The 19,465-nt window shown below is 43.7% G+C and overlaps 2 protein-coding genes and 1 long non-coding RNA gene across 3 annotated transcripts in view; 2 read left to right on the top strand and 1 right to left on the bottom strand.

Moving 5' to 3' along the window:
* The window catches only part of LOC130992384 (T-complex protein 1 subunit beta-like), a 629,300-nt gene that overhangs the window by 521,187 nt on the left and 88,648 nt on the right, over positions 1-19,465 (bottom strand). The window lies entirely within an intron of this gene.
* Positions 1,811-4,819, top strand: LOC130993522 (uncharacterized). Its single transcript, XR_009091693.1, has 3 exons — positions 1,811-2,083; positions 3,811-3,886; positions 4,489-4,819. It is a non-coding gene; the product is annotated as an uncharacterized LOC130993522 (long non-coding RNA).
* Positions 14,066-18,885, top strand: LOC130992185 (phospholipase D delta-like). The gene is made up of 11 exons (XM_057916737.1): positions 14,066-14,546; positions 14,798-15,382; positions 15,716-15,832; positions 16,213-16,407; positions 16,476-16,757; positions 16,855-16,923; positions 17,058-17,205; positions 17,392-17,540; positions 17,689-17,826; positions 17,932-18,132; positions 18,292-18,885. The coding sequence occupies exons 1-11, from the start codon at positions 14,217-14,219 to the stop codon at positions 18,583-18,585; spliced, it is 2,508 nt and encodes an 835-aa protein (XP_057772720.1). The 5' UTR covers positions 14,066-14,216; the 3' UTR covers positions 18,586-18,885.

Here is a 19,465-nt window from a genome sequence, read left to right as displayed (position 1 = left end):
AGCACAAATTATACCAAGACTTGAATGGACAAATTCTAGTGGGAAGGTATGAAGAAAGATATAGTTTCAATTGTTGAGAAACTCCTAGCATGCCAACAAGTGAAGACCTTGCACTAAACACCGTATGGAAAGTTACAGCCATTGAAGATTTCAGAATGCAGGTGGGAGCACATTGCAAGAGAGGTAATAGTGGAGTGACTCACGAAATGCGCTCGTTTTGTACCAATACTAATCGCATACGGATCAGACAAACTAGCCCAATTATATGTCTGAGAAATTGTGCGTTGCACGGCGTGCCCGTGTCAATTACTTCAAACAACGATTCGAACACCCAAACTGTAGATGAACTTGCATAAGGAATTAGGCACAAGATTTAATTTCAGTGCTATCTTCCACCCACAAACAGATGGACAGTTTGAGATAACAATTCAGATTCTCGAAGACGTGTTAAAAGTAGTAGAACTAGACAGAAGTGGGAGTGAGGAATCAATGTTACCATTGATTGAGTTTTCCTATAACAATAGTTATCAGGCAAACGTCGATATGGCGTCTTATACGGCATTATGTGGAATAAAATGCAAATCACCATTTTATTGAGATGAAATAGGTGAAAGGATAATTTGAGGGCCAAATATGACTGGCGAAATGATTGAGATAGTTTGTCATATTAAGATAAAGAATAAAAGAAGCACAAGATAGACAGAAATCGTATGCTGATACGCGCCGAACTAAGTTAGATTTTAAAGTAGGAGGCAAAGTCTTCCTAAAAGTATTACCCTCCAAGGGAATAACTAGAATTGACGTAAAAGAAAAGATTACACCACAACTTGTGCGACCATATGAGATTTTAGAAAATAGGCCCAATAGCCTATAGATTGGTGTTACCGCCAAGTTATGAGAATGTCCAATGTTTTTCACATATCCCAACTCAAGAAGTATGTTTTGGATCCAAATGACGTGATCCACCCAAAACGAAATGATCCTTAGCCCAAATTTGAGCTATGAAGAAAAGCCAAAAGTCATCTTGGATCGTTAAGAGCAACCGCTTAGAAACGAGTTCATCACTTTAGTGAAAATCCATGGAGACACCATGGATAAGAAGAAATTACATGAAAGCTTGAAGGTAAGATGCTAGAAAGATATCAGAACTGGTGCGATAATATGCAAATTTCGGGACGAAATTTTTGTTAAGGGGGGTAGTATGTAGTAGCCCGCTATTTTATTTTATGATTAAAATTAGTAAATGCGATATTTAAATTATTGCATCCTCAGTTATTTTTAATCCAGTGATTAATTTCCTATTAACTTAGCCTAGATATTTGAATTTAATGCAATTGCATGTTATGATCGCAATCGAATTATTGAGCCAGTCAATAATTTATAATTTTAGATTTATAACTGACTTAGCAAAGTCACGTTAATTATTTAAGCGAGATGAAACTAGATTTCATTTTTATAATTACTTAATGTAACACCCCGTTTCCTCGAGCTAAGTTTAGAATAATTTTGAACTTAGATTTAAGATAATTCACGCCGAAAAAAGAATTTATTTTTAATTCCAACAATAAATGATTTACAAAAGCATTTGTAAATTTAATCATTTAAATTCTTTTGCATTGCATATTTATGATATTGAGCATTTGAGCATTTTCACGAGCTTTTAATTAGCAAACCCTGAAGTAGTATTACAGTTTCGACAATTTTATACCGAGGGATTTAAATTGTCCAATCATAGCCGCCCACCCTATGTCTCATAGCCGCCCACTCTACAGCCATGGCCACCCCATTCCTCCAATCAAGCCGCCCAAAATGCTCAAATTATGTCACGCTTGGCAGAGGAAATCAAATGCCCAAACTTCTCTGCCAATTCAACTACTTTTTCCTTCATTCACACAATCAAAGTCTATTTCCTACACTCTATTTTCTTTCATTCACACATCTATTTCAGTCACCCCACCCTGTGCATCCCTTTATCTCATCATCCAAAGTCCTCCTTCATCCCACACAACACTCTCTCGCCAAGAATAGCAGAGCAACCAAGCAACGACCATTTCAGATTTTGAGCAGCTCACTCAAACTCAAGGTTTCATCTTTAACTCCCCTGCTTACTTCATTACAAATTATGATTTAGAAACCCAAGCCATTTTATGTATGAAGTTGTTCAGCTGCCCAACAAGAAACTCACGCATTCATACATTCACAAATTTTCATTTGAACAGATTTTATAAAACATGTGATTTTTGTATACATATTCTGTACATACACACATATGTGTATAAGCTAGTATTGAATGATTTTTCATGTTGAGTAAATGAATAAAAAGGGGAGGAAACTTGTCTTGAAGCTTCGATTTTTACTCCTTGTTTCTGAGCTCGAAATTACCTCTGGCTATGTGTGTGAGTAGAGTCGAAAGAGAGGTGGTGGTGGTGGTTCGCCACTGCCGGAGACGAGGGAGAACAGAAGGGAAATGGGCGGCGGTGGTGGCAGCTTGGTGGCTGCTACTCGCTGGGAATTTGAGGGCGCCGATGGCGGTGCCATCGGCCAAGGTTGAGCAGAGGAGAGGGATGAGCGTCGGCGGCGGCTCAGCTGCTGCCGATCAGACCCAGGAGAAAGAGAGAGGGAGGCTGTAGCATTGTCGATGGCGACGTTGCTATAGTTGTCGGAGTGCAGAGAGAGGGGCGGTGCGGCTGGTGGCCGTGTCAACGCCCGGAGTTTCAGAGGGCGTTCGGCGGTGGCAGTGGGCTTCGTCTGCTGCTGTTGTTCGCCGCGGGCTCAGAGGTTGTAGACACAGCGGCGGCGACGGCTTCATGGCCGAGCAGTCGCCAGGAGTAGAAGGAAAGTAAGAGGGAGCGGCGGCGGTGGCAGCCCCAGGCTGTGCAGTTGCGGACCTTGAAGGGAAAGAGAGAGAGATGGCGGTGGTGGCTGATTTAGGCAGAGAAAGAGGGCGGCGGCCGTGGCACCGCTGCGGTTGCCGGAGAGGGAAGGCGGTGAGTTGAGCAAGGGCTCGGCGAGCCTGAATTTGAGTGAAGGGAATGGAGCTCCGGCGGCGGTGAAACTTCGAGAAGAAAGAGGGGCCGAGGGAGGCGGCTGGTCTTCTCGGTTGATGCGGCGGACTCCGCTGCTTCGCCGGAGAGAGAGAGAGCCGCGACGGTGGGTTCCGGCTGGAAAGGGGGCGAATTTTGGTGTCGGTAAGAGAGAGAGAGAGACCGAGAGAAAGCATTTTTTCATGTGTGTGTGTGTGTGTTTTTCGTTTACAGAGAGAGAGAGAGAGTGCAGGTAAGGTTTTGGCTTTGGGCCAATAAGTTGGGCTCATAGTTTGGGCCGTGTTTTTTTTTATAAAATGGGCTGTATTTTTATCACTTGGGCCGATTTTAATGAGACAGGGCCCTATTACAATTTTATTTAATGGGCTGTCTTGATTAATTTAATTAATTGGGCTACCCTATTTTAATTAATTGAACTATTATTAGTTTGATTAATTTATTTAAAGGATAATTTTCATAATAATATTATATTATTATTATGTGCATATTTTAAGTACTTACTTATTATATGCTAAGCATGATATGAAATTGCATTTAATTTTTGCAATAAGAGTATTTAAGTATTTAATTGGTTTTAATTATAATTCCAATTATTAAAGAAAGATGAGTAAGAATATTGTTGGTGTTCTTAACTCAAGAGAACTGTTTTCAATTATTTATTCATTAAATTTTGAAAACCCGGCTAAGTGAATCATAGAATATTAAGCACTTCACCGTGACTTAAGATTAGATTCAAGGAGACCTATTAAGAATAGATTTCTTGTAGGCTTTGAGCATCAGGAGGATTAGCACTGCTATTCCGATTCAGAAATATGGATAAACGACAGGCTTTGCCTATACAGGTGGGCATTACTTTTACTATACGTATATAGAGATCCCCTGCGTGTCGTAGGCCTCTTATACGAATGAATGCATGAGATGATTTAACTGTTAATTTCAGTTTTATATATCTATCAAATGAGTTTAATGTTACATTTGAGCAAGTTATTTCGTTACAAAATATTTGAGTTAAAGTTATTTCAAGTATTGTCTTGCCATAAAATGTTTAAATTTTAGTATGATATCTATCTGCTTTGGCTTTGCCAATGATGCAATCGAATTCGGGTCCTGAGCAGTTGATAGCTATCCTGCCAGGGCTAGTGTACACCAGTGACCGTGAGTCATCTAGCGGGTTGGCCGGTCAAGTGACCGTGAGAGGTGGCCACCTCTCCGGCACACAGTTTCAGATATGATAGATTACAAAAGAACTTAGTCTGATCAGACGAACTTTAAGAATCACAAATGAACTTAGTAAGCTTGGGCCTTTTTAGCGAAAAACTCCCTTGCTGTACTGTTTATGATGGCATGACAATTTACAGTTTTGAAGCATGTATTTTTATACTTAGGCATACGTGCCCACTGAGTACTTTTGTACTCAGCCCTGCATATATTTCTAAATGTGCAGGTTGAGTAGCTGTCGATGGTGATGAAGTGACGACCGGAGTCTTTTGTCTTATCCTTATGTATTAATGAACTCTGGGGATACATGTCTTCATACATGTAATCAGAACCTTATTCCGCTGCGTACTCAGAAGTTTTATGTTATTTTGGCTAAGTCGGAGTTATCCGAACTTACTAGTTATTTGAGTCTATACGACTAAATCTCCGTTATATTATAAATATCCCTTTTGTTAACAATGATGAAATGCGATCCTTCCTTGTTTGATTATCCCCCTTTCTACCCCGCTTCTAATCTCCCTCCATTAGTCACGGTTTTCCCGGCTTAATTATCCTTAATTAGGACCGGTCGTGACAGAGATGGAGACTTCGCAGGTGTTCTCGGTAGAAATCAGAGATGATTGGCGGGCTCCGATCATACACTTTCTAAAGACAGGGGAACGGCTAAGCAGAGAATCCAATCAGAGGGCCCGCTATGAAAATTACTGCCTAATCAATGATCAACTCTTCAAAAGATCTTTTACTCAACCTCTGTTAAAATGCTTATCACCAGATGAAGCTAACTTTGCTCTGAAAGAGATTCATGCAGGTTGCTGTGGTGGGCATACGGGATTTCGGGATCTTGTACGCAAGATCATTCGGGCAGGGTTCTATTGGCCTCATATCAACAAGGAAGCCAGAGAGTTCGTCCGCAAATGTGAAGCCTGCCAGAGGCACGCCGGGAAAATCAACATACCAGGGGAGCCCATGGGGGTTATGTACGCTGCTTGTCCATTTGACAAATGGGGCATTGATATAGTCGGAAAGTTGCCTACAGCACCTGGAGGGAAATGCTTTCTCATTGTGGCAGTAGATTATTTTTCTAAGTGGGTCGAGGCAGAGGCTGTGAGCAAGATCGATGAAATTACAGTGGAACGCTTTATCTGGAGGAACATCTGCTGCAGATTCGGGGTACCAAGAATCATTGTATCTGATAATGGGACTCAGTTCACAGGGCAAAGGATCGCGGATTTCTGCGACCGAATGGATATTACACAGCGGTTTGTCTCAGTGGCTCATCCACAGGCAAATGGACAAGTGGAATTAGCTAACAGGACCATATGTGAAGGAATAAAGAAGAGACTAACTCAGAGCAGAGGGAAGTGGGTAGAAGAGCTGGACACCGTTCTCTGGGCTCATCGAACTAGCCCGAAAATGGCGACAGGGGAGGCATCATTCACGCTGGTGTATGGATCCAATGCGGTGATACCAGCAGAGGCACGACTAGAATCATACCGGATTACCACATATGACACTGAGCACAACGAGGAGCTCCGCCGAGCAGAGCTGGACTTGGTGGAAGCACAGAGGGAGGAAGCCCGTATCAGAGCGACTAAATACAAAGGCATTATCAAAGCGGGATATGACAAGCGAGTCAGAGTGAGGAAATTGTCAAAGGGAGATTTGGTCCTCAAGAGAGCGGACGCGTTAAAGGCAGTGGGCAAGTTTGAAGCAAATTGGGAGGGACCATTTATCGTTACAGAGGTTCTGGGTGGCGGAGCATACATATTGTCAGATTCAGACGGCAGAACTCTCCCCAGGCCATGGAATATAAACACGCTCAAAAAGTTCTATGTGTAACTGCTACCTAGCAGGAATGATCATTTGTAGACCGGGTACTCTTTTTCCCCACAGGGGTTTTAACGAGGTCCGGGGCCATAATATCAATAAAACAGATATGTGGTTCTAGGGAATTCCCTGGTGTCGTCTTATTTACTTTCTTTTATCGTTTTCTTACATTACAAATGCTACTTAACATGTTCATGCAGAGCATTGCACATGTCACCAGAGGGGGGAGTAGGGTGTATACCCGTAATCCTCAATTTACAAATTCAAAATACAAACTGTTTCTTAACAGATCAAGGGCGAAACAAGTACAAAAAACTGTTTCTTAGCAGGACAGAGGGAAAACAAACATCAGGAATGAACACCTTTTCTTCCACAATCCAACACTCCGAGTTCTTCTTCGTCGCTGGGACACGCTCACCTCTCAGATCTACTTCAACTCCACTTTATGTCTGCAGAAGTATCAAGAAAAACAGCAAGTCAAAATGCCAAAAAGAAAGAATACAGAGGAGGAACAAACCAAAGGCCAGATCTGAGGAACCAACGCTCAGATCCGGAAACCCAACGCCCAGATCGGGGAAGTCAACATCTAGATCTGGGAAGCCTGGTTATAAAACACTCAAGCAAGGGAACTCCACTCGTTACAACCACAAGGTTAGAGATCTACACCAGAAGCACAGGGGAAAAGGCGGAGCCCTCAGGGATGTGAGTGTTTAGAGGGGAAATTCCCTTACTTGAGTGCCTTACAACCGATCTAGGGAGGCAAAACATCAACAGATCCAGGGTTTAAAGGATCGGAAGAGGATATATATATAGAGGCGATACTGGGCTTAAGAAATGGGCTAAGGGGTAATGGGCCCGCGTGAGCTTATGGGCCGGAGAAGGGAGTAAGAAATAATTAGGCCAACATGTTCATAACAGAGTATTGCACATGTCACCAGAGGGGGGAGTAGGGTGTATACCCGTAGGTCCCAATTTTTAAATTCAAAAATTGCTTCTCAAGCAAGATTAGGGCAAACCAGAGGAATTACGCTCCACCAGAGCAGAGGGGTCACGCTCAACCAGAACAGAGAGGTTGCTGACAATCGTAAGCCGCGAAAGTTGGTTGTGCCACTCGGGCCCTCCATGCTCCGCGCAGAGGTTGCTGACAATCGTAAGCCGCGAAAGTTGGTTGTGCCACTCGGGCCCTCCATGCTCCGCGCAGAGGTTGCTGACAATCGTAAGCCGCGAAAGTTGGTTGTGCCACTCGGGCCCTCCATGCTCCGCGCAGAGGTTGCTGACAATCGTAAGCCGCGAAAGTTGGTCGTGCCATCCGGGCCTTCCATGCTCCGCGCAGAGGTACCTGACAATCGTAAGCCGCGAAAGTTGGTTGTGCCATCCGGGCCCTCCATGCTCCGCGCAGAGATAGCACGTAATCGTAAGTCGCGAAAGTTGGTTGCACCCCCCGGGTTTTCCATGCTCCACGCAGAGGTTGCTTTAACCGTAAGCCACGAAGGCTGGTTACACCCCCTGGGTTTTCCATGCTCCGTGCAGGGTGTTCCTGACAATCGTAAGCCGCGAAAGTTGGTCGTGCCATCCGGGCCTTCCATGCTCCGCGCAGAGGTACCTGACAATCGTAAGCCGCGAAAGTTGGTTGTGCCATCCGGGCCCTCCATGCTCCGCGCAGAGATAGCACGTAATCGTAAGCCGCGAAAGTTGGTTGCACCCCCCGGGTTTTCCATGCTCCGCGCAGAGGTTGCTTTAACCGTAAGTCACGAAAGCTGGTTACACCCCCGGGGTTTTCCATGCTCCGTGCAGGGTGTTCCTGACAATCGTAAGCCGCGAAAGTTGGTTGTGCCGCCCGGGCCCTCCATGCTCCGCGCAGAGGTTCCTGACAATCGTAAGCCGCGAAAGTTGGTTGTGCCACCCGGGCCCTCCATGCTCCGCGCAGAGGTTCCTGACAATCGTAAGCCGCGAAAGTTGGTCGTGCCATTCGGGCCTTCCATACTCCGCGCAGAGATAGCACTTAATCGTAAGCCGCGAAAGTTGGTCGCACCCCCCAGGTTCTCCATGCTCCGCGCAGGGTGTTCCTGACAATCGTAAGCCGCGAAAGTTGGTTGCACCCTCTTTGGGTCTTCCATGCTCCGCGCAGAGTGTTCAAGTTTGGATGGGAAGCAGCTTCGAGAGGAAGCAGCTCGGATGGGAAGCAGCTTGGATGAGAAGCGCAAAATCACTGATAAAGAAATTAACCAAATCCTCGTAAGAGGAGGCGGTGAAACCTCTACCAGAGGAGTCCTCAGAATCCTCGCCAGAGGAGTCCTCAGAATCCTCGCCAGAGAAGTCCTCAGAATCCTCGCCAGAGGAGTCCTCAGAATCCTCGCCAGAGGAGTCACCAGAATCCTCGCCAGAGGAGTCACCAGAATCCTCGCCAGAGGAGTCATCAGGATCCTCGACAGAGGAGTCCTCAGAATCCTCGCCAGAGGAGTCATCAGAATCCTCGACAGAGGAGTCATCAGAGTCCTCGACAGAGGAGTCCTCAGAATCCTCGCCAGAGGAGTCATCAGAATCCTCGACAGAGGAGTCATTAGAATCCTCAACAGGGGAGTCGTTCAAATCCTCGCCAGAGGAGTCAACGGATCCTCATAGCAGAAATTAAAGAAACTCCAAGGGAGGGGATCAGAGAAGCATCAATAACAATCATAACAAGTCAACTCAAATCAACAGGGGAAAGACGGAAATATAAACCCCACTTCAACTAGCAGCGAAAACAACACAAATAACAGAGATAAAAGAAGCAAGGATGGGAAAGAAATTTCATTAAAGCATGCTCAAGAAGCAAAGCTGTACATCAAAAACTGGCGGTAAGTGTTCAGTTGGTACAAATTAAAGAGTTACAAAATTTTCTTTTGATAAAGTCAGGAGAGAAAGGGGGAACATCAAGAGGGAGGAATAGAGGCAGCTTGGGCAACAGCAGAGGAGACGGGAGCAGAGGCAGAGGGAGCCCGGGAAGGAACACCACTTGCAGAAGCATGACCAGAAATGGTTTTCTCTGTGAACACGGGCAACAGGCCAGTTTCCTTCACTTGGGGAAGACGAACTCCCAAATCCAACAACTTTGCAGCCTCCTGCACATACAGATCCTCGTTTTGGTACAGGTTGAACAGCTGTTCCACCGCGGCAGAGGAAGAGGCAGAGTCGGTGAAGGCAGAAGCCGCTAAGTCAGAGGGCAGGGGAGGCTCCAGGCCGAACTGAGAAAATGTTCGAGAGCTCTCGCCAGAGGGATCCCGCAGCCGGTTCACAAAGCGCGCCAGGGAAGCAGAGAACGCAGGCGCATACATGGGAGCAGAGGGTAGCGAGTCAGATCCAATCCCAAGAGAAAAATAGGGAATGGCTTTCTCTAGCACCGGGTACCACCACTCTGGCTTCTCTGGAGAGTGCGCAGGGATTCCCATCCGCTTATTTATCTCTTCATCCTGGAGGTTATCCATCAGGGCTCTGAAATTCAAAGAGGCAAGTTGCTCTGGGGTGGCCCCCGCCATCTCCAATGCCTTGGAAGCTGTTTGCTCTATCACATAAGCAAAGAGGGGTCCAAAATCCTCCAAGTATTCGGGAGTCTTTTTGAAAGCCTCCAGAGTGCCTTCCAGCATCACCCCCAGGAAGTGTTGGCCTCGCGGAGATAAGAAATACTCCAGGCGTTGATCTCGAGCCCCCAGGGTGTACGCACGGTTCTGAGCCTCCACAAGTATCCTCTTCCAGCCCCGCCTGGCTTCCTTGTAGTCTCTTTCGTAACCAGCTTTGAACCTGGCTAAGCTTTCGTGGCTCTCCTTTGTGGCTCTCGACAATTCGGAGGCCAAGGACGCTCTCTCCACCTCCACCTGAGCTAATTTATCTTTCAACTCAGCAACCTCCGCTTCGGCCTTGCTCAGGCGCTCCACAACTCCGGCAACAGCATCATCGCGCTTGGCGATATTTGCCTGCTCTTTTTCTCTTTCCTTCTCTGCCATATCATAGTCATGGATGCACTTAACAGCACCCCATAACCGTGATTCCACCTGCAAGCAAACAGAAAGGGGCCCGACAGAACAATAGAGAGGTTAGTAACTCGAAATTTTTATGGCAAAGATATAATATGCAGGGTACCTGAAGAGCCAGCTGGCATAGCTGAGTAGCCAGAGACGCCCGAGACAAATTCTCCACTTTCTCCTGGTCCTCCGAGTGGACACGAGCTATCAGGGCATTAATTAATTCCTTACCCGATAAACTCGAAATTGGCCCAGGAACAAGATCCTCTGACTCAGCAGCCGAGGGCACCACAGCCTTGCCCTTACCCTTTCCACCGGCAGAGGGGAGAACCTTGGAACCACCAGCTGACTTCTTCGCTGGCCCTTTGCCCTTGTCCCCAGCAGAAGGGAGAATCTTCACACCACCAGCAGACCTCCTCGCTGGCTCTGAGGACTTGCCAGCCTTTTTTAGGCCCTCCTGCCTCTCCTTCTCACCCACAGAGATCAGGGAACCTCTCTTCCTCTTCTTCGTAAGATCGGCAAGGGTGGCATCGGGAGCCGAATCAGGTGAAGGAACCTCATCGGTGATATCCACGACTTGGATATCTTCTTCACGGGTGCCAGCGGCATCACCAGCGCTGGAGTGCCTACCCCTGTGAACAAGGGCCCCCGCATCAACTTCCTCCGCATCAAAGGGGCGCGAGGCTTCCACATTCCCCTCTGGGATTTCAACTACAGGGGGAATGGGGATCAGTTCGGACCCAGTAGGCTGCTCCGAGGGACTTGTTCCGGAAGCAGAACCGCCTGCGCCATGTGCTCCGCTGCCAGCAAGAGAAGGGGTGTCAGGCAAATTGTCCCCACATTTCGATCTCCAAGACATATCTGCAAACCAAAATTTCACATCATTAAAATCAGGGTAACAAAAGCTAATGTGTTTTCTAATGTATATTTTTTTTTTACCTATTGATCTCGCTGGATACAGGGGAAACAAACCATTATATGCCAGAGAGGAATTGTTCTCGGCCAGATACCTACAGTCTAGAGGCTGGGCCTTATTCATAGCATTAAGGTGAGCTATAATACTCTGGTCACGGGTAGAAGGGACTTCGGGAGAGGCTGGTTTATAAGTAGTGCGACTTGTATGCCATTCTAGCTCCGAAGCACGATAATCGCGCCAGTTGCCGAAAAGGGTGCGCACATAACAATAATATTTCAGGAAGCCCTTATCCAAAGAATTCAGGGAGGAAAGAAAAGTAGTAGGATATTTAGGGTGAGAGGCAAAACTATACAGGGGACTGCCCTGCATGCGAAGGGTCTGGGTCTGACAAAATAGCTTGGCGGTGTCCCCAACACCGTTAGCCCGGCACAAAACATGGAAGGCATATAACCTCCGGATAGCAGAAGGAGCAACTTGAAAAAAGGGGATGTGAAAGTAATTACAAACGTCAACCAGCAAGGTAGGGGGAGGGAGCCTCAAACCAGCCTCTATCTGGGCTTTCCAAACAACTATCAACTTGTGATGGTGAAGGCTCTCGGGAGGCGTTGAATCCTTAGAAAAGGCCTCGAACTTTAGACCTTCAGGACGCCTACATTTGCTTCTCAATCTTTCCACCTCCGCGACACTAAGGCGGGATGGAGGAACACTTTTGGGGGGTTGGCGGGGCTTTTTCCCTTTTTTCTTAGGTGGAGAAGGAGGGGGTGCAGTTTGAGATTCGTTAGAAACAGAGGGGGAAGGAAGATTTTCAAGATCTTGCCGCGATGGGGAGGAAGATGAAGGGTCTCGGGCAGAAGGAGAGGGCGAGCGAGAGGGTTGAGGGGTGGAGGTGCAGGCCATGTTAGGAAATGCTAATCCTAGGGTTTCTAACACGCTCAATCAGAGCACCAACAGTTATACCACTACGCTACGATTAAACACAAAATTGCAGTGAAGAGGATACGCGAGTTACCTAGGCCAGAGAAAGATGGACGGTAAAACCTGGAGCGGAAGGGTCGCGGGAGAATACCGGAACAGTGAGGAAATCGCCGGAAAATGCAGAAAATTCGCTCGGAAAACTTGGAGAAGAAGAATAGTGAAAAAAGGGGAGTTCGAATCGGCTAAGTAAGATTGTACGCGGGTAACCATCAGCACGCGGGATGAACGGCACGTGGCATACGGAAGAAATCAACGGATGAGAATTTCTACGGAAAGGCGAAAGGACGCAAAGGTTAAAAAGTAACCTCGGGGTACGGGGAAAATACTGTAGACTGGGCAGACATTTAATGCGGATGACGTCATCCACACGGGCGAGTCCTCTGACTAGTTGCACCTCTCCAGAGTGAACTAGCCAGACCAGGGGGCAGGAGTAACAAAAACGCCAGAGAACAATTTACAGGGCTTCTTTTTACTTTCTCATAATGTCAAAATGCTTATGTCTTTATGATTTACAGGGGTCAAGGAAAACGACAAAGTGTTGATGCTGATAACACACCACTGGTTGAACACGAAGAATACCCGGTTCAACCAGACTAGAGGGGGGAGTGGTTGGTGAGGAGCAATATATGCAGAGTAGGGAGAGAGTACAAATCAGAGGAATCACTCTCATCAGAGGAGTTATCCGCACCAGAGAAGTCATTCTTGACACAGGAGCCATCTTCGCCAGAGGAGTCATCCGCATCAGAGAAGTCATTATCGCCAGAGGAGACGCCTTTACTAGAGACGACGTGTCTACCAGAGGAGTCACCTCCACCAGAGATTACATCGCCAGAGGAGACGCCTTTGCCAGAAGAGACATTTCTACCAGAGGAGTCATTAAATGCGCGGGAAGGTCTCCCCGCGTATCATTGAAATTACCAGTATACCCTTCCACCACGCAAGACGCATGCATCGAAGATGTTTTTACTATTTTACCCCTCCGTTTGTAAATCTATAAATAGGGCCCGAGCTCGTGTATTATGAGCTACGCTATCTCATATTTTCGAATACAACTGCTGTTTTCTCTTTGAGGCAAGGTTTCCGATCATTTTTACTTCGTCTTCTTCAAGTCATCACACTAGGTATAGTTCATGGTTTTTCTCCATAGTTTTAGGTGTTGGTTTCATTAAACACCAATAATAAAAAATGAGTATTTTTTATTTTAAACAAAAAAATTAAATAAATCGTTTTTTTATTTTTTATTTTTTTTTATTTAACCTCTTCATGGTTGACCAGGTGCGACTCTTACATGGAACACAACATTGAATAAAGATTAATAATTTCAAAAAGGCCACCTAAAATTCACCAAAATCTTGTGTCTTGCATTCAAACCCAAACAACCTAATACTAATCTATTCAATTTCGTCAACTCTCAAGATAACCGTCATCATATGTGCTAAAGATTCTTTATTTCAAAACTTCATCACAAGACTCACAACTCAAAGGAGGTAAAATCATCACACTTATCTAAACGACTCAATATTCAGAATTTATATTATTCATTATATTCGCACATAAAAATAAACTTAACTTTTATGTGTATTCTTTTTACTTTTTCTATTTTTTGAGGGAGCAAAAGATTCTTTTTTCTTTATTATTTTTTTTTAGAGAAAAAAGATTCTTTATTTTAAAAAGGTCAATTACCCATACATTATAAAGTATACTTAAAAATACATAAATTTGTAATGTTTTTCAAAATTTGACCGAACTAAAATTAATTACTCCTACATTTAATTATACTGTAAGTCGAAAAATAATTACATAAAAATTCAAAAATCATTTTTTTTTTGAATTTGCATGTCATAACACAGGTTATGTAGAAGAAACCAATTCTATTGAAACACAAAAAGAAATTTAACTTTTTATGTGCCCCTAGCAAATTTCTATTTTTTGAGGGAACAAGAAGATACTTTATTTTAACTAATATGTCCAACTAATAAAATGAAATGAAAAGAAAAAAAAAAGGAAAAAAATGAAGTAATATTCAAATTCTAGGTGTCGATTTCCCACCGCCCACATCTTGCTATAAAAGTTGCGCCACCCAACTACCCTGCAAATAATTTCAGTTACTATTTTTTTTTCTCCCCATAAAAAAAATTTCCACTGTTTCATCCGCCATTTCGCCGCGCCGCGGCGGAGACACCTCCACCACCGCTACCCGCCACCTCTCCCGCCGCCACGCGCGACAACAAACGAAAAATGGCGGGCGAGGGTGCCGGAAACAACGCTGTCGTCGTCTGCCTCCACGGCGACCTCGAGCTGGAAATCATAGAAGCTCGGTGCCTGCCGAATATGGATTTGATCTCGGAGCGCCTCCGCCGCTTCCTCACTGCATTCGACTGCCGCAGGCCGTTCGCCACCCACAGCCGCCACGATCGCTACCACCACCGCAAGATCATCACCAGCGACCCCTACGTCACCGTCAGCCTCGGCGGCGCCGTCGTCGCCCGCACCCGCGTCCTCGCCAATTCGCAGGATCCGGTTTGGGAGGAACAGTTTAAGATACCCTTAGCTCATCCGGTTTCTCAGGTTTGCATTCAATTCAAACATTGTGCGATTAATTTGAGATTTATTTGAATTTGGAGATTTTGTTGGATTTAATCTGGTAACGTCAGTATGCATTCAATATCAATTAAGCTGTTGACTGACTTTGTATATGTATATTTTAGGGTTGATTGATCTTCAATTTAGGAATTCGAGATTTTTGTTATAATAAATGAGATTTCGAAAATGTTTGGGCAGATTAAAAATGTGAAGATTTATTCACCATGGTGATTTAGGTAGACTTCCAAGTGAAGGACAACGACGTGTTTGGAGCCGATCTCATCGGTGTTGCTTCTGTGGCAGCTGAGAGAATTGCTTCACGGGAGCTGGTAGATGAATGGTTCCCGATTATAGGATCATATGGGAAGCCTCCAAAACACGATTGTGCGATTAGGTTGCGGTTGAAGTTCACCCCCTGCCAAGAAAACCGCCTTTACCAAGCCGGCATTTCAGGGGATTACGGCTTGAAGGAGAGTTACTTCCCAAGGCGGCATGGAGGGAAGGTGACGCTCTACCAAGACGCGCATGTGATGGATGGGATGCTGCCCGACATCAAGCTGGATAATGGGAGTAACTTTGAGCACGATAAGTGTTGGGAGGACATATGCCACGCGATACTTGAGGCGCACCACTTGGTGTATGTTGTCGGCTGGTCGATTTTTCATAAGGTGAGGCTGGTGAGGGAGCCTACTAGGCCATTGCCTAATGGTGGCAACTTGACTTTGGGGGATTTACTGAAATACAAATCTCAAGAAGGGGTGAGGGTGTTGCTGTTGGTGTGGGATGACAAGACTTCCCACAGCAAGTTCTTTATTGAAACGGTGAGAACCACAGCTTTTGAATTTGTTACTGGTCTTGTAGTGTGTATATAGAAGTTAGCGGTGTGCATTGTTTGACGATAAGAGTTGTGTTTCTGAATATCGTAAGATTGAGGTATAACTTTAAAAAATGTGATGAAGTGATTAGGTAGGCAAAGATTTTCATACTATCTTGTGATTTTGAAGGGATTTTCTTGTCACCCACCTTGGTTTCGAGCTTATGATCAGTTTTGTGCTTGTTCGAAAATGGAGTGAATAGTTTATGTAAACAGCAAACAGAATATAATCATAGGGCTTAAACCTATTCTAGTTCACACAGCCTATTTCTTGATGCAGGAAGGAGTGATGCAAACTCATGATGAAGAAACTCGGAAGTTTTTCAAGCACTCCTCTGTTACATGTGTTCTGGCCCCGCGTTACGCGAGCAGTAAGCTTAGCATTTTCAAGCAACAGGCATGCTTTATTCTAAGTAACTGATTGTGCTTTAAGTAATGGCTTTGTGTTCAAAAAACTTGATTTGTGGATAATTTATACGCTATCATGGATTAATACCATTCTTTTGCTTTTACTTGTAGGCACTTTTTGTTCAGTTACCATGCTAGAGATTGATCTTTTATCACTCTAATACTTTTTTTTAATATATATTGTTTGCAACAGTTAGATTAGAACATATCAAAGATATGCTTAAAGGATCTTGTTGAAAGTATGTTTTGGTCACAGAAGCATTAAGAAAACGAGACCTTCTGCAGTGTTTCTTTCTCATTTGCGCAAAAGGTTTAGTTATTGATGAGAACTAGACATTGAGAAATTACACATTCTTGTGTTTGATCCAGGTTGTCGGAACTCTTTATACTCACCATCAGAAATGTGTGATTGTTGATAGTCAAGGCCATGGCAATAACCGAAAGATAACTGCATTTCTTGGTGGTCTAGACTTGTGTGATGGAAGATATGATACTCCTCAGCACCGGTTATTTGGTGATCTTGACACAGTCTTTAAGGATGATTTTCATAATCCTACATTTCCTGTAAGCCGACTACTCATCACTTACTGGTTTTACAGTTGGTCATACTCATAACCATAATTCTAAAATAGCCAGGAAAGAAGGCTCCGCGACAACCATGGCACGATTTACATTGCAAAATCGAAGGGCCAGCTGCTTATGATGTGCTCATGAACTTTGAGCAAAGGTGGAGAAAAGCCACTAAATGGGCTGAGTTTGGAAGGCGGTTCAAAAAAATATCGCGTTGGCATGATGATGCTTTGATTAAGATTGAACGTATTTCGTGGATAAATAGTCCCTCCCAAAATGTTCCAAGTGACCATCCTTCATTATGGGTTTCCGAGGAAGATGATCCAGAAAACTGGCACGTTCAGGTCAACGACTTCACTGATATTTTTTCTTTTTCTTTTTTCCAGTTGAAATGTTGTTTAACACAAAAGTTGATCTTGATTGGTTATCTTGATGTCGCAGGTTTTCCGATCTATAGATTCAGGATCACTTAAAGGATTTCCCAAAAATGTCCATGAGGCTAAGAAACAAGTATTGCACAAACTTCCATGTTTATTTCCATGTTTACATAGGCTTACTTAATCAGCAAGAACTTAACTTATTATCTTCTTTCTACTGCGACAACAAATACAATTATACAAACCTTAAAATTTTCTTTCTTGCAGAACCTAGTATGTGCCAAGAATTTGGTCATCGATAAAAGCATTCAAATGGCCTATATCCAGGCGATAAGAGCTGCTCAACACTCTATATATATCGAAAATCAATATTTCATTGGATCATCCTTTGCTTGGCCAAACTACAAAAGCGCAGGTAGATTTTACCTTACTTGAATATCTGTATCCTTGTGTTATATATAGTTTGAATTGGATTCCAAGTGCATTTGAGTAAATTAGCTGACAAGAGAGGAATGTTTCGATAACTTGTGTTATATTAACAAGTCTTTGAGACCTCTTTCTTATGGTTATTTTACATGATGTAATTTTGTTTTTTTCTTAGGCGCGGACAATTTAATTCCTATTGAACTCGCACTAAAGATTGCCAGTAAAATAAAGGCGAAAGAGAGATTTACTGTATACGTTGTCATCCCCATGTGGCCAGAGGGTGTTCCTAGTAGTGCCTCTGTACAAGAAATTCTTTACTGGCAGGTAATTTTATAGCTAAAAGATTCACTTAGTTTTTCCATTTTAGCTATCTGCTTGGTTCTTTGCATCTATTCTTGTACACATTATTCAAAATCAAAATGTATATATATTTGTACAGGATGCATAATCTGTTGAGTTTCCACTCTTGTAGGGGCAAACAATGCAGATGATGTACGATATCATTGCTTCAGAAATCAAGGCCGCCCAAATTGACACGCACCCAACTGACTATCTGAATTTCTATTGTCTTGGCAATCGTGAAGATCACATTGAAGAAGAGGAGCCAAATGTGAGTTACCAAACCCCGTTCAATGGAAATAATGCTCCTACACGAACACGGAATCCCATTCATTGGAAAAAAGTTTTACATCGAACTAAATAGAACTCCTACCAGGAATTACCTGCAAAGAAATACGGGCGGTTCATGATATACGTGCATGCCAAGGGAATGGTAGTGGATGACGAGTATGTGATCATTGGTTCGGCCAACATCAACCAACGCTCTATGGCTGGTTCGAGAGATACGGAGATAGCCATGGGCGCTTATCAGCCTCACTACACCTGGAGTAAGAGAAAGGAACATCCATGTGGCCAGGTTACCAAAATATTTCTAAACTGAGTATTCTTTAGGGAAAATAGGTTTGTTAACGTATTAAGCTAAAACCATCGGAAAACCATATTATTAGTCTAAACCAGTGTATTTCCCTTTTATGTTTATACATATTCTGCACTAAATCATACATGCATTTCTCAGGTATATGGATATAGAATGTCACTCTGGGCAGAGCACCTAGGAACCATCAAGGATTGCTTCAAGAGACCCGAGAGCTTGGAGTGCGTTAGGCATGTGAATAGCGTGGCAGAAGACAACTGGAGGCGATACACGAGAGCGCAATTCACTCCATTACAAGGCCACATCCTCAAATATCCAGTGAGAATAGATTCCAACGGAAAGGTAAAGCCTTTGCCCGGACAGGAGACCTTCCCGGACGTCGGTGGTAAAGTGCTAGGCGCGCCGAGCAGCCTGCCTGATGCATTGACTACTTAAAACAGCACTCACTTCTTACACTTTGTTTTGCACAGATTTTTGTATACATATTGATTCTGAACCCCCAGCGGAAAAGGGTTTGGAAAGCAGAGTTTTTAAGTACAATGTTAGGATATACTTACTAATATATGCTTGTCAGGAACTTTGTAAAAAGGCATGTTTTTTCCATACTGTATGAATCTGTCTTATGTAACATTATTGTCCAATCTGGTGTCTCTTCATACAAGCTCAACCAGATTCAGGTCTCATTTGTAGGATTCTTCCATCTCAAAGCAATTCAAAAGTTCGTTTAGAATTCAATGTTACAATCTTTTCTTCATTCCTCCAGTATTAAACGACGCCGTTTAGTATTCGAGCTCCTTTTATGAGTTTTAGTTTTACCACTCTTCACTTTCTATGATCATCACTTATTCATCCTATACCGGATTCAATATTAAAGAGGCATTTATTTTGAGTAACAAGACATGATTGATACTCCCTTCATTCTATAAAAGTATGTGTGATTGTTAATGGCATGGATTTTAATAAATATTAGGTGGGTATGTTATTAATAGAAGAAGGAGTCCAAAAAAAGGAAAATGCACACTCTTGTGCGACGTACTAAAATGACAAAAGATACATATTCTTATGGGACGGAGGAAGCAAAATAATTTAATTTGATCAAATATTTGATTTGCATTATTCGACACATGAGATGGCTAACTCGACTCACACTCTAATCATCTAGTTAAATAGTTATTTATCATTTCAAAATTAAATACATCATTTAATCATTCTCCAATTTCATCAATCTTATCTATCATATTCGTCAAACTAAAAGCCTCGTAAAAATGTTCGATTTGGATTAGTATCGTTTTATGTCTTGGCTCATTTAAGAGGT

Source organism: Salvia miltiorrhiza, chromosome 1 (assembly GCF_028751815.1).
Source record: "Salvia miltiorrhiza cultivar Shanhuang (shh) chromosome 1, IMPLAD_Smil_shh, whole genome shotgun sequence".
Classification (NCBI taxonomy): domain Eukaryota; kingdom Viridiplantae; phylum Streptophyta; class Magnoliopsida; order Lamiales; family Lamiaceae; genus Salvia; species Salvia miltiorrhiza.
The sequence above is the reverse complement of the archived record's forward strand: the minus strand, read 5'-3'. Positions and strand labels throughout refer to the sequence as shown.

Excerpts from the sequence above, each read along its gene's own strand:
- LOC130992185 (XM_057916737.1), top strand. The coding sequence starts at position 14,217 with ATGGCGGGCGAGGGTGCCGGAAACAACGCTGTCGTCGTCTGCCTCCAC. Across the intron at positions 14,547-14,797 it reads TAGCTCATCCGGTTTCTCAG|GTAGACTTCCAAGTGAAGGA; the intron begins GTTTGCATTCAA and ends ATGGTGATTTAG. Across the intron at positions 16,408-16,475 it reads TTCATAATCCTACATTTCCT|CCAGGAAAGAAGGCTCCGCG; the intron begins GTAAGCCGACTA and ends ATTCTAAAATAG.